This window comes from Malaclemys terrapin, chromosome 8 (genome assembly GCF_027887155.1).
Source record: "Malaclemys terrapin pileata isolate rMalTer1 chromosome 8, rMalTer1.hap1, whole genome shotgun sequence".
Lineage (NCBI taxonomy): Eukaryota > Metazoa > Chordata > Testudines > Emydidae > Malaclemys > Malaclemys terrapin.
Window position 1 is genome coordinate 37,689,499 of NC_071512.1, and position 14,789 is coordinate 37,704,287.

The following is a 14,789-nucleotide window of genomic DNA, read 5'->3' on the forward strand; positions in this document are numbered from 1 at the left end:
TTTCTTTTAATGTGATTTTAGCCTGACTGGGTACCTGAGAAAGTACCGCTACTAAATTATAGGATGCATTTCGCTCTTTAGAAGCAACATCAAAGAATGTAAGTTGTCTTTTCCATTTTTAAAGGCTGTGAGGTTTCACGGATGCACACGGCTGAATCGATCGCTTCGATTAAAGAAATGCTACACCAATCCGATCCAATAGGGGGCTCCTCTTCGGCCTCTGTATCCGAGGGGAAGTTTCTCCTTCTACTGGCAGAGTGTGTGTCGCTGTCCGCTAACATGATGCAATAGTTCTCAGGGTCTAACTCTGCTCTGCAGCTGCAGATCTCAGGGACAGTCACACACTCCTCATCTATTATTGGGAGTGGACTACATCCACCCTGATTGAATTGGCCCTGTCAACACTGGTTCTCCACTTGTGAAGTAACTCCCTGCTCTCCATGTGTCAGTATATAATGCCTGCATCTGTAACTTTCACTCTATACATCCGAAGAAGTGAGGTTTTAACTCACGAAAGCTTATGCCCAAATAAATCTGTTAGTCTTTAAGGTGCCACCAGACTCCTTGTTGTTTTTGTAGATACAGACTAACACGGCTACCCCCTGATACTTGACACAAGAGTGTTGTCTCCTGTGCTGTTTTTCACACTAGCCTATCTTTAATTTAATGGCCTTTTCAACGAGCCATTTACCCACCCAAGTGCGGCAGTTCTGCCTGATTTCCCCTTGTTGCAGGTTTGCTGAGATATTGAGGGTCCGGCTTTCATGTGTTCCTAAAGCATTCGAGCTGCGATCCGTTTGGGCAATTTTTCTAAGGATTTAGGGATTGCAGATTTTGGGACCCCCACGTCTCCAGCATGAGCCGGAGCTGCTCACAACTGATTTCAGACACGGGGTATTATTTGTACCATAGACCAAGAAGCCACGTGTGACTCCAAACTAATCTGCTTTTTGCACCCGAAAGCGGTGATGGAAAATCCCCTACAAGTTCTGGTCCATTCAAATCGAAGTGACACAGATAAACAAGTCCCGATTTCCCACGCAAACAATTCGAGTCTATTACCGAGGTTGATTGTGATTCCAGGGCCGCCTGTCCCTCTAGAGAGAACAGAGGACCCAACTGTTGGCAGCGATTCTCTGACAATCTAACGAACGTCCCCATTAAAACGAGCTCTTCCTATTGGATCTGCAGCCCCGAAGCGATGTCATGTGCTTTCTCTTTTTAGGATTGGTAAAGCCTCGTAAAAAGCAGCTAATATACCAGCGAATAGGGTGACCAGATGTCCCGATTTTATAGGGACAGTCCCGATTTTTGGGTCTTTTTCTTATATAGGTTCTTATTACCCCCCACCCCTGTCCTGATTTTTCACATTTGCTGTCTGGTCACCCTACCAGCGAAGCACCTTTGCAAAAGACAGAGGCTCTCTGATAACCTGGACTGTTACTGTCCTGGGTGCTGGTGACAACGCCTCGGTGTTCAGCCAGTGTGTGGATCGGGTTACTGTCGGGGCAGCGTTCCTGAAGGCATTTCACTCACCTCGGCCACAGCAGTTGCCTTATGCCGGATCCCTTGGGGGAATGACGTATTGCCTCGGCAGGAGCACCGGATTCAGCCACCCAGGTCTGAACCAGTGCGCAGGTTAGGCTGAGATGCGCAGAAGCTTCTGACCGCCTGCATCTTTATACAATTTTCACATCCACTCTAACGGGACGGATGTTAGCGAGGTCCGGGCATTGCAGTGTCCGTAGAGATAACTGAGGGAAACTGGAACTCTCCCCAAATTGTCCTCGCCTGTCTTTTCAGCCCAGTGCCTACCCAGCGCCCGGAAGAAGGGTGCCTTTCATTACTGTGATGGACAAAGATTCAGGAATCAAGGAGAGAGTTTGCTGGAGGATTCCAGACGTCTTTGGGAACAGAAAGGTACGTGAAGAACTGTCACTCTCTAGGTACGGATGCGGTTCTGGACCGTGAGACAGTGTCCGAGTATTATCATCACTGTTCAGGGACTGGCTGGGCGTCCCGCCAGTGCTAACAAAATCCTCCCTGGGAGTGTCTGTCTCTCTTGGCGCGGGTCTTTGCCTCGTCTGAAGTGTCCATTCGCCCCCCAGAGTCGCCATTCTATGCTGAGCATCTTCAGGGTTCCCAAGTCCAAGTTAAAGCCCACAGCCACGGCCTAACTCTGCTCCGGAGCTCCATAAATGTGGTCATTATGTGGTAGATCCGAATTACAACGCAGCAGTGATACTCCCTTTCTGGGAACGGGACATCTGGTATCTCTGGACGTGGTGCGCACAAGAAGGTTACCTGGTGATCCTAACTGTGGCACTGAATGGACGCTCAGCCAGATGTTTGAGACGGTTATGATTTGTTACAGCCAACTGAGCCCAGTTCTGCGCCTCTTTCCTCTGACTCCAGAGCACCCAGGACGGCCAATGGTAATGGCGAAGCAGCTCTCTCAGGCCTGGTCTACACTACGGGTTTAGGTCGACTTTAGCAGCGTTAAACCGAATTAAGCCTGGACACGTCCACACAACGAGGCCCTTTCTTTCGAATTAAAGGGCCCTTTAAACCGGTTTCTTTACACCACCTCCGACGAGGGGATTAGCGATAAAACCGGCCTTTGCGGGTCGGAATTGGGGTAGTGTGGACGGAATTCGATGTTATTGGCCTCCGGGAGCTATCCCACAGTGCTTCATTGTGACCGCTCTGGACAGCGCTCTCAACTCAGATGCACTGACCAGGTAGACAGGAAAAGACCCGCGAAGGTTTGAATTTCATTTCCTGTTTGCCCAGCGTGGAGAGCACAGGTGACCACGCAGAGCTCATCAGCACAGGTAACCGTCATGGAGTCCTCCCAGGATCGCAAAAGAGCTCCAGCATGGACCGAACGGGAGGTACGAGATCTGCTCGCCATATGGGGAGATGAAGCAGTGATAGCTGAACTCCGTAGCAGTAAAAGAAATGGAAAAGTATTAGAAAAGATCTCCAAGGCCATGAAGGACCGAGGCCATAACAGGGACACACAGCAGTGCCGCGTGAAAATTAAGGAGCTAAGGCAAGCCTACCACAAAGCCAGAGAAGCAAACGGAAGGTCCGGGGCAGAGCCGCAAACTTGCCGCTACTACGCGGAGCTGCATGCGATCCTAGGGGGTGCAGCCACCACTACCCCAACCGTGTGCTATGACTCTCTCACTGGAGAAACACACAGGGAAGACGGTTCGGGGAACGAGGAAGATGACGATGGAGGTACTGTAGGTAGCTCACAGCAGCAAGGAAGCGGAGAAACCGGTTTCCCCAACAGCCAGGATATGTTTGTGACCCTGGACCTGGAACCAGTAACCCCCGAACTCACCCAAGACCCTCAGGGCACACAGGAGACCTCTGGTGAGTGTAACTTTGTAAATATTTGTAAACATTACAAAAAAAAAGCAAGCAAGCAAGTCTGTTAACGTGTATGGGGATGGGGCGGAAATCCTCCAGGGACATCTCCAGAAAGCTCTCCTGGTTGAAATGGGGTGATTTTATTAAGGGGGACATTCAGAGGCGCCCGTTCCTGCTCTTCTGACCAGAAATGTTCCCCGCTGTTAACCACGCGGTGGGGGGGAGGGGTGAAGTGATCATCCCAGAGAATCGTGTGTGTGTGTGGGGGGGGGGTGGTTTACTTGTGTTTGTGCCGCATGTTAACCGGGAAACCGCAGCCCCCTCCTTTTACATTGAAACCCCATTTTAAATGGACAACCCAATTCATCCTTGATATGGGAAATGCGCTGCTGTTTGCAACCTTTCCCGCATGTTAAGAAGGTTAAAAAAGCCAAAACACTGTGGCCTACGATGGCTGCCTGCAAGCCGAAATATGCGACCTTGTAATGAAAGAGTGTACCCATTGTTCCCTAAAATGTGTCCTTTTTAACCACCTCTCCCTTCTCCTCCACCAGCTGCAAATGTTTCTCCTTCGCAGAGGCTCGTGAACATTAGAAAGAGAAAACGTAAGACGAGGGACGAGATGTTCACGGAGCTGCAGATGTCCGCCCAGGCTGATAGAGCACAGCAGAATGCGTGGAGGCAGTCAATGACGGAGATGAGAAAAGCCCAATATGAACGAGAGGAGAGGTGGCGGGCTGAATCGCGGGAAGAACAGAGCAAGTGGCGGGCTGAAGACGATAGGTGGCGTCAGCTTGCAGACAGACGGCAAGAGGCAATGCTCCGTCTGCTGGAGCATCAAAGTGATATGCTCGAGCGTATGGTTGAGTTGCAGGAAAGGCAGCAGGAGCAGAGACCGCCGCTACAGCCCCTGTGTAACCAACAGCCCTCCTCCCCAAGTTCCATAGCCTCCTCACCCAGACGCCCAAGAACACGGTGGGGGGGCCTCCGTCCACCCAGTCACTCCACCCCAGATGATCGCCAAAGCATCAGAAGGCTGGCCTTCAATAAGAGTTAAAGTTTTAAAATGCAGTGTGTCCTTTTCCATCCCTCCTCCCCCACCCATCCCAGGCTACCTTGGCAATTATCCCCCTACCTCTGTAAGGAACTAATAAAGAATGCATGAATGTGAAAAAACAATGACTTTATTGCCTCTGCAAGGGGGAGGGGAGGGTGGGGTGGGGTGGTTGGTTTACAGGGAAGTAGAGTGAACCGGGTCGGGGGGGGGGGTTGGAGGGTTCATCAAGGAGAAACAAACAGAAGTTTCACACAGTAGCCTGGCCAGTCACAAAACTCGTTTTCAAAGCTTCTCTGATGCGCACCGCGCCCTGCTGTGCTCCTCTAACCGCCCTGGTGTCTGGCTGCGCGTAATCAGCGGCCAGGCGAGTTGCCTCAACCTCCCACCCCGCCATAAAGGTCTCCCCCTTACTCTCACAGATATTGTGGAGCGCACAGCAAGCAGCAATAACAATAGGGATATTCTTTTCGCTGAGGTCTGAGCGAGTCAGTAAGCTGCGCCAGCGCGCTTTTAAACGTCCAAATGCACATTCCACCACCATTCGGCACTTGCTCAGCCTGTAGTTGAACAGGTCCTGACTCCTGTCCAGGCTGCCTGTGTACGGCTTCATGAGCCATGGCATTAAGGGGTAGGCTGGGTCCCCAAGGATCACGATAGGCATTTCAACATCCCCAATGGTCACTTTCTGGTCCGGGAAGAAAGTCCCTTCCTCCAGCTTTCGAAACAGAGCAGAGTTCCTGAAGACGCGAGCATCATGTACCTTTCCCGGCCATCCCACGTTGATGTTGGTGAAACGTCCCTTGTGATCCACCAGGGCTTGCAGCAGCATTGAAAAGTACCCCTTGCGGTTTACGTAGTCGGTGGCTTGGTGCTCCGGTGACAAGATAGGGATATGGGTTCCGTCTATGGCCCCGCCACAGTTTGGGAATCCCATTTCAGCAAAACCATCCACTATTGACTGCACGTTGCCCAGAGTCACTACCCTTGCTATCACCAGGTCTTTCATTGCCCTGGCAAATTGGATCACAGCAGCCCCCACCGTAGATTTGCCCACTCCAAATTGATTCCCGACTGACCGGTAGCTGTCTGGCGTTGCAAGCTTCCACAGGGCTATCGCCACTCGCTTCTCAACTGTGAGGGCTGCTCTCATCTTGGTATTCTGGCGCTTCAGGGCAGGGGAAAGCAAGTCACAAAGTTCCATGAAAGTGGCCTTACGCATGCGAAAGTTTCGCAGCCACTGGGAATCGTCCCATACCTGCAGCACGATGCGATCCCACCAGTCTGTGCTTGTTTCCCGGGCCCAGAATCGGCGTTCCACGGTATCAACCTGCCCCAGTGACACCATGATTTCCACATTGCTGGGGCCTGTGCCTTGTGAGAGGTCTATGGCCATGTCAATTTCCTCATCACTCTCGTCGCCGTGCTGCAATCGCCTCCTCGCCTGGTCCGGGTTTCGCCTTGGCATGTTCTGGCTCTGCATATACTCCAGGACAATGCGCGTGGTGTTCATAGTGCTCATAATTGCCGCGGTGATCTGAGCGGGCTCCATGATCCCAGTGCTAGCTATGGCGCCTGGTCAGAAAAAAGGCGCGAAAGTAGTATCTGATGGACCAGGAGAAGGAGGGCGGGAGGGAGGGAGCGAGGGAGGGAGGGCCAAGTGACGACATGGCGTACAGGTACAGGAACAGGGAGAAACACAAACAACTGTCACACAGAATGGTCCCCCCAAAGATTAAACTGGAAACCCTGGGCTTAGCAGGCCATTGATTTCACGGAGGAAGGGGAAGCAAATGAACACAGAATAAATCTATTTTTTACATCTTAAGGTGGCAGCCGACGCTGCAGCATGAGTGACAGCCATACCAGTATGATGATGATGGGTACCAATCATAATATACCATCATCTGCCAAAAGGCAAGGGGCTGCTGCTGTGTAGCAATGCAGCCCCATGTCTGCCAGCCCCACGTCCGCCAGCACCCAGCATCGCCCTCGGCCTCTTCTGGGTGCTTAGCAGACAATATTGGGCAATTGGCAGAAAATAGTACATTATGACTGGTAACCGTCATCATCGAGACAGTAGCATGTCTGCCCAGGTGGCCATGATTGACAGCCACTCCAGTACGACGACGACGGGTACCAGTCATAATATACCATCGCCTGGAAGGGGCTGGTGCAATGCAGCCCTACGGCTGCCAGCCCCACGGCTATCACTCATGCTACACCGTCTACTGCCAAAAGGCAGTTAGCAGCTGCTGCTGTGTAGCAATGCAGTCCCACGTCTGCCGGCACCCAGAGGACATATGGTGACGGTGAGCTCAGCTGTGCTGAGCGGGCTCCATGTTGTCTGCACAGGTAACCCAGGTAACCCAGGTAAAAAGGCGCGAATCTATTGTCTGCCGTTGCTGTGACGGGGGAGGGAGGGGCCTGACGACATGTACCCAGAACCGCCCGCGACACTGTTTTGCATCATCCGGGCATTGGGATCTCAACCCAGAATTCAAAGAAAAGGCGTGAACCGCTTCGCGGCTCGAGCTGTGGCGCAAACGTAGTATCTGACGGCCTAGGGGAAGGAGGGAGGGGGGCCGAGTGACGACATGGCGTACAGGCACAGGGAATTAAAATAAAGAACGGTGGCTGTGCATCAGGGAGAGACACAAACAACTGTCACAGACTGGTCCCCCCCAAAGATTAAACTGAAAACCCTGGGTTTAGCAGGCCGTTGATTTGACGGACGGAGGGGGAAGCAAATGAATACAGAGAAAATCTATTTTTTACATCTTAAGACGACGGTGCAGCGTGACTGATAGCCCTCGGCATCTTTCTGGGTGCTTGGCAGCAAATACGGGGCGGTGTATGACGATGGTCTTCAGGCCTATTGCACGAGCTGCTGCTCAGGGAAGACTCTGCTAATGTGCGATGACCCGACTTGTAATAGGCCGGCTAACAGTCATAATACACCATTTACTGCCAAAAGGCAAGCCCCACGGCTGCCAGCACCCAGATCGCCGATGAAGGCTACCAGTCTACTGCACCGTCTACCGCCAAAAGGCAGTTAGCAGCTGCTGCTGTGTAGCAATGCAGTCCCACGTCTGCCGGCACCAAGAGGATATATGGTGACGGTGAGCTCAGCTGTGCTGAGCGGGCTCCATGTTGTCTGCACAGGTAACCCAGGTAACCCAGATAAAAAGGCGCGAATCTATTGTCTGCCGTTGCTGTGACGGGGGAGGGAGGGGCCTGACGACATGTACCCAGAACCGCCCGCGACACTGTTTTGCATCATCCGGGCATTGGGATCTCAACCCAGAATTCCAAGGGGCGGCGGAGACTGCGGGAACTGTGGGATAGCTGTGGGATAGCTACCCATAGTGCAATGCTCCGGAAGTCGACGCTAGCCTCGTACTGTGGACGCGGTCTGCCGACTAGAGCACCTAGAGCATTTTATTGTGTGGACATACACAATCGGCTGTATACAACCGATTTCAATAAAACCGGCTTCTATAAATTCGAACTAATTTCGTAGTGTAGACATACCCTCAGTCACGGTCAATATTGGCTTGTTCTTCCCTGATTCACGTCCTTCTGGATTTTAGTGAGGTGGCAGGAAATTAAGTAAGTGCTGCAGTCAGTCTCAGCTTCTGTTTATTCAGCAACATGGTTTCCATTTCCGGGTTGGTTTTGTGTTTTTCAGTCCTACCTGCACCAAAGCGCCGCTCCCAGAAGAAAAGTCTCGTACAGAAGAAATGTCTTACTTAGGACTCCGGTGTCTGTAAAGACTTCATTGGCCACCTTTCAAAATATTATTTACCACCCGAATCCCCGGTGGGAAGAAGAAGTGACGTTTTCTTGGATGTCGGTGGTTTTATGGCCTGTTTGGAATCCATTCTCCATAAGTTGTATTTCTAACCTAGCAGAACTTTAATGCAACGTTAACGGTAAATAGCACTTTCAATCCATCTCATTTTCAAGTTTATATCTAGAAAGGAAAAGAACTCAGTGAATGAAACTGAGGCAAGAGATTACATTAACTAGTGAACATCAGAGTTACATTTAGGCTAAAATATTATTTTATCGTCAGCTTTTCTGTTGTGAAGACAGTTTAACTCTTAAGGAAGAGAAATATTTTTGCTAAGGATCAGTTGAACATTTAATAGTGCTCTTTATTTGGATCAGTTCGATTACATTGCTGCTGTTTTCAATTAAAAGAGAGGATTGGTTTTAGGTTTGCAACTTTAAGCAGCAGATTGTGACACCGTTCGTTACTCATGCTGATGAGGCGTTACTCACTCGAGTAGTCCCATTAATTTTAGCAGAGCTACTAGTGTGAGGAAGAGTTCAGCAATGTGAGCAAGGAGTTCATAAGCTGAGTTCAATGGATTGATGTCAAAGTAGCCATAGCCATGGGAGCTCTTCAAGTCATCCCTGCTAAATACCTCAAGACCGAGTCATTGGATCCAAAAGTCGCATGTTTTCCATAACGTCAACTCTCAAAACAAAAACAAAATGTAAAAATATCACTGATGACATCATTAATGTCAGAAGTTCTGAGGAGCGAGGGTTTTTCCTTTAGCCTGGGGAGTTAAACTGGCAGCCCAATCACATAAACTATTGCAGAATTTCAGCTGTCCCCTTGCAGGAAAATAGTCTGCGAAAGCGATCCGAGTCTTGCTAAGGGTGATCTCTCTCATACCCCATCTTGTATCCAGACTCTACTCTGTGTTCTTAGAACCCGATGTCTTTCTGGCTCTCCCACTGGACCAACATCCTAAGGAAAGCACGTGGGTGGGTAACTTCTTCATATGCTTTCGGAGTAATAAATAGTTTTTGTGCCACCCGCGAATCGGTTTTAATCACTCTCTCCCTTTATTTACAGAGCAAAGTGCAAGGTCATTGAGATCTGTAACACTTTTAATAAACATACAAGCAAGTATTGATGGGGGCACCTACCCTCCTGCACATAACTCGGTTAAGAGAAGCAGATCCCAGTGCAAACTGCAAGAGTTGTGCAGCTAGAAATTCAGGGCCTGATCCTGCGTCTGTTGAAGTCACTGGGAGCTTTGCCATTGATTTCAGTGGTCGTAGGATCAGAATCTTAGTGCGGTGATCATTCTCCTTTCTCCTGAATAATCCAAGTTCATTTACATTAGTAAGTGAGCTCAGAAGTTAGCAAAAAGAAGTGGGCGGGAAGAGCTCAGAATAAAACCACTCCACTGAAATTAGTTAGAGACAAAGATGACTTTTACGTTTTTCAAATGGCATCTTAAGAAGCGGAAGAATTTTGTGCTAAGCCAGGAGCTTGCTAGGGCAGTGGTGACCTCTGTTAAATGAGAGCTGTTACTTCCCTTTCACACGTCACTTCTATGCCTAGATGTACTGACAGCATGGCTTGGGCGTTTTCCCTTGCTAATGCTGGCTGTTATGTTCCAGATGTGTACGGAATCGGCAGGATCTCCGGCATGGAGAATTTTCCGCGTCTTTTCCAAGTTTGTCATATCCAGCTTTCAAAAATAGCTCCAAAATGTTCTATGAGGGCATTTAGAAGGATACGATCTATTTATTCTGTAACATTTTAACACTTTTCTTTAATCCAGTGCTGTGGCGGAGACTGTTCTTTACTAGCTGTCACGACAGCGGTTAGACCTCTAGGTGGCGCTGTCCACCAGTAAGGTACCCAAGTGTAATAGACGATCTTTTCCATCCACATGATCACATATAGCAAAGCCAGCTGCAATATAAAAGAGCTGGCAGTGGCTGGCTCAGCAGCAGATAACCCGGTGATGATTTCAGGGAGCATAAGGAAGAGCATATGCTCTTTTCCCACATTTTAGAAAACTATTTTGTGGGTTTTTTCTTTTTGTTTTTTGTTTTACTATTTTACCACTTTGCTCTGCTGTGGTAACTTCAGCTCTTTGCTGAGATATTGGATTATGTTACTGTTGAAACCGTCTGCAGGGAGCTGAGCCAGGGAAGGAAGAATGCGGGTCCATTTAATGGTGTTCTGCCTTATTTCCTACACCGTGAATGGGCAAATAGAGTATTCCATCTCCGAAGAAACTGAACGTGGTGTGTCTGTTGGGAATATAGCAAAGGATTTAGAAATAGATGCAACTACACTTTCACTCCGGAAATTTCGCATGCTCACCAGTTCAAGTAAGCAATATTTTAATTTGGATGTAAGCACCGGGGCTTTGTCAGTTAATGAGCCCATAGACAGAGAGCAGGTTTGTGAATTAAAAACTACCTGTTTTCTGAATTACGAACTTGTGCTAGAAAACCCTCTAGAGCTTTATAAAATGGAATTTAAAATACAGGACATAAATGACAACTCCCCCAGGTTCCCTTTAAATGAATATCACTTAAATGTAGCCGAGTTTTTATCTCCTGGGGCTCGATTTACACTGCCAAATGCCCAAGACTTTGATGAAGGCACCAACAGTGTCCAGACCTATGCTCTGAGCCCTAACGAACATTTCCGACTGGAAATGCAAACACGCGGGGATGGGAGTAAGTACCCCGAACTGGTGTTGGAGAAGCCCTTAGACAGGGAGGTGCAATCCACCCACAGACTTGTAATTACAGCCAAAGATGGTGGGAATCCCGAGAGGTCCGGTGACGCCCAAGTCATTGTGACTGTTCTTGATACCAATGATAACGCTCCAGCGTTTGAACATTCGCTCTACAGGGCAAGTATCTTGGAAAACTCCCCCAACGGCACGTTGGTAACCAAAGTACATGCCACTGACTTAGACGAAGGTCAAAATGGAGAGATCAGATACTCCTTTAGCAATAGCACTTCTGCTGATCTACAGAGACTATTCCTAATCCACCCCCAGACCGGGGAGGTAAAAGTGAATGGCATTCTAGATGTTCAGAGATCTGTTCTAGAGATGTTCATTGAGGCAAGGGATAAAGGTGCGTTTGGAATGTCCAGTACAGCTAAATTGCTGGTGGAGGTCACTGATGTAAATAATAATGCCCCAGAGGTTACAGTCAGGTCTCTTTCCAGTCCCATCCCCGAAGACGCTGTGCCCGGCACTGTGATAGCTCTTTTGAGTGTTCTGGATAAAGACCCTGGAGAGAACGGGAAGGTAACTTGCCAGATCCCTGCTAACATTCCCTTCCAGCTAAAACCCTCTTTCGACAATTACTATAGTTTGATCACTGATGGACTTCTGGACCGAGAATTGGTCAATGAATATAACATCACCATCACCGCCACAGACCTTGGTTCCCCGCCAATCGTCACCCAAAAGACAGTATTGGTGCAAATCTCCGACGTGAACGATAACCCTCCCAAGTTCGCCAGACAGTCCTGTGACATCTCTGTGACGGAGAACAATCATCCTGGAGCATCTTTGTTCCGGGTGTCAGCATCTGACCCCGACATTAGCGGGAATGGCCAGGTCTCTTATGCGCTCAGGGACATCGACATTGCAGGCAGCTCCTTGACCAGTTTTTTATCCGTTAACTCAGAGAATGGAAACATCTATGCAAAAAGCACCTTTGACTATGAACAACTCAGGAGTTTTCATTTTCAAGTGATAGCCAAGGACAACGGATCCCCGGCCCTGAGTGCGGCCTTAACTGTGAATATATTCATCGCGGATCAGAACGACAATGCTCCGGTCATCCTATACCCTGGGGCCAGGAACAGCTCGGTCGCGGTGGAAATAGTCCCTAGGTTAGCCGATGCCGGTTACCTCGTGACTAAAGTGGTGGCGGATGATGCGGACAGCGGGCAGAACGCGTGGCTTTCCTACCATCTGCAGCAATCTTCCGACTCCAGCCTATTCAAGGTTTTGCCCAATACAGGAGAACTCAGGACTACTCGCTCCATGAGGTCCACGGATTCCATCAAACACAAAGTGGTCATTCTAGTGAAGGACAATGGGGAGCCATCCCTCTCCTCCACGGTAGCCCTGGGCATCCTGCTGGCTGACTCCCTTCCCCAGGCCCTCCCTGACTTCGGTGACGGGATGGAGGGACAAGAGCAGCTCACTAGCCTGAACCTTTACTTGATCATCTCGCTCGCTTCAATTTCCTTTGTGTTCCTTGGCTTTGTACTCTTTCTTCTTCTCACAAGGTTTTTCCATTGCAGAACGAACCCCTCCCGCAGCGGCTGCTGTTCAGGGTGCTGCCCAGTGGATGAGCATGACAAGTATCGCTTCAACGTGCGCATGCTCCCAAGATCTCATTTAACACCTGACATGGTGGAGGTCTCAGGAGTGGGCAAACTGACCCAGACCTATTTGTACAGAGCTTCTTTGGGTGTTGGTCCTAGCAATAACAATTTACTGCTGAATGGAGACGCTGGAAATCTTTCCAGTGGCGCAGGATTACAAGTGCCCACGGCCTGTGTTCAAGTCCGGAAGGTGAAGAGCGATCACTTTAATGCTATTCTAGTGGTAAGTAGTTTTTGTTTAAATTATCCCCATTTAACCTAAAGGTACGTGGACTGTTTGGTTTTAAATTTACTTACCCAGCGGTTCCAGTGCTAATCCTGTAAAAAAGCGAAGTTTAGGGAAATGATTTAATCACAGGATAGCAGATGCCATTATGTTAACACTAGCAAAATGAAATCGCCTAATATAATTCTAATCAGGATCTCCTAATTCTGTTTTAAACCGAAGAACTATACGAGAAAAAAAATACCTTTGAATGTAGCATGGACACAGTATGCCATATAAAGTCAGATGGTGCTCAGGCTGAGGGAACTATGTATTCTATGTACAAGTTCACCAAACAACAATTAGATGGAAAGAGGTTGTGAAATAAGTGAAAAGTAAATTGACTTATGAGTTCAACTATCTAATATCTAGAGCATGAGAACAAAAAAAATCCAAAAAAGAGAGATGCCACCTGAACTTTCTAGATTCTAAAATTTTCCACTTATTGAGAGTTTCCCTTTAGGGAGGGAAATGGTGAGAGAGAAAATAATGTCATATGAAAAGGTGATATTTTAAAGTACTAATGTGACTTTTCCAAGGTACCTAAAGGAATTAGTTGCCCAGCTCCTTCAGGCTCCACCCTCAAAGCTTTAGATTTGCAGTTCAATTATATCTTCTACAAATAATATGAGGATTTTGTGAAACTCAAAATAATTTCTGGTCCTGTCACAATACAAGTGACCTCCCTCTGAGGCGGAATCATTTTGTTAGATTGCAGCACAGGACTGTGAGTCAAGAAAGTAGAATGGTGTCACTAGGATGTCACTGACTTGCTCAGTGACCTTTGGCCAGTTTCTTATGCTTCAGTTTCCCAATCAGCAAAATAATGATGATACCTTTTTGCGAGATGTCTTATGAGTTTTAATTAATGCTCCTGCATAACTTTGAGAGGCTCTGAGGATGGTAAAAGTTCTAAATGTTTATCTATAATCAAAACTAACCTGCAGTTTGCAATTATGCATCACAAAAGCACTAACTTTAGTCTGAGCTACATGCATTTATCTGCTTTTCATTAATTTGATTGGGTTGATACACAAAATATTGGGCTATTTTCAGTATACTGTACCAGCAATCACTAGAAAGGAATGGTATCTTCAGTTAGACTTTATGGCTTATGGCTAAGAATTTTAAAAGTGACAAAATGTCCAATCTGAGACAACTTAAAAGAGCCTTATTAGTTTGATTACCCAATTTCTGAAAATCAGCTATGTTTAAGGTGTTTCCAGTTGGACACCCAAAGACAGAGGTGACAAAATGACTAGTCATTTGTAGGAACATAGAAGTTACTGTATTGGAACACTCCTGAGACCTATCTACTCCACTGTCCTGTCTCTGATAGTGGCATGTACCAGATGCTTTTGATGAAGGTGTAAGTGCCTCACAGTAGACAGCTATGGAATAATCTTCCCCCCACATAAGGGTCTCTCCCTGGTCTCTAAGGGTACGTCTACACAGCAACCCTGTCCCCGTGGCAGCGAGCCTGGGTCAACTGACTTGGCAGCGAGCCTGGGTCAACTGACTTGGGCTTGTACTGTGAGGCTAAAAATAGCAGTGTAGACATTCCTGCTGGGGCTGGAGCTCTGGTTCCGAAATCCTTGGAGAAGGAGGAACTCAGACTCCAGGCTTCGCCTCAGCCCCAAAATCTGCATTGCTATATTTAGTCCTGCAGACTGAGCCCCTCCACCACAGTCAATTGATCTGTGCTCAGAGACTCACTGCCACTTTTTTTTCTGTGTAGGCAAACACTAATAGTTACAGATTGGCTATAGCCCTGAAGTATGTTTAATATCATTTCCAAAATCGTTGTTGTCATTAAGTTTGATAACATAGGATATTTCTGTTACCCATATAACATTTCAGTCCCTTTTTGAATTTTGCTAAATTCCTGGCCTCAATGACTTCCTTTG

At 48.1% G+C, this 14,789-nt stretch overlaps 2 protein-coding genes across 8 annotated transcripts in view; both read left to right on the top strand.

The window, feature by feature from the left end:
• Positions 1 to 14,789, top strand: part of LOC128841801 (protocadherin alpha-C2-like) — a 323,141-nt gene that overhangs the window by 158,251 nt on the left and 150,101 nt on the right. The gene's annotated exons all lie outside the window — the stretch shown is intronic.
• LOC128841816 (protocadherin alpha-C1-like) lies at positions 10,251 to 12,723 on the top strand. Its single transcript, XM_054037253.1, has 2 exons — positions 10,251 to 10,585; positions 12,534 to 12,723. Exons 1-2 carry the CDS (start codon positions 10,411 to 10,413, stop codon positions 12,632 to 12,634), a joined length of 276 nt encoding a protein of 91 aa, XP_053893228.1. The 5' UTR covers positions 10,251 to 10,410; the 3' UTR covers positions 12,635 to 12,723.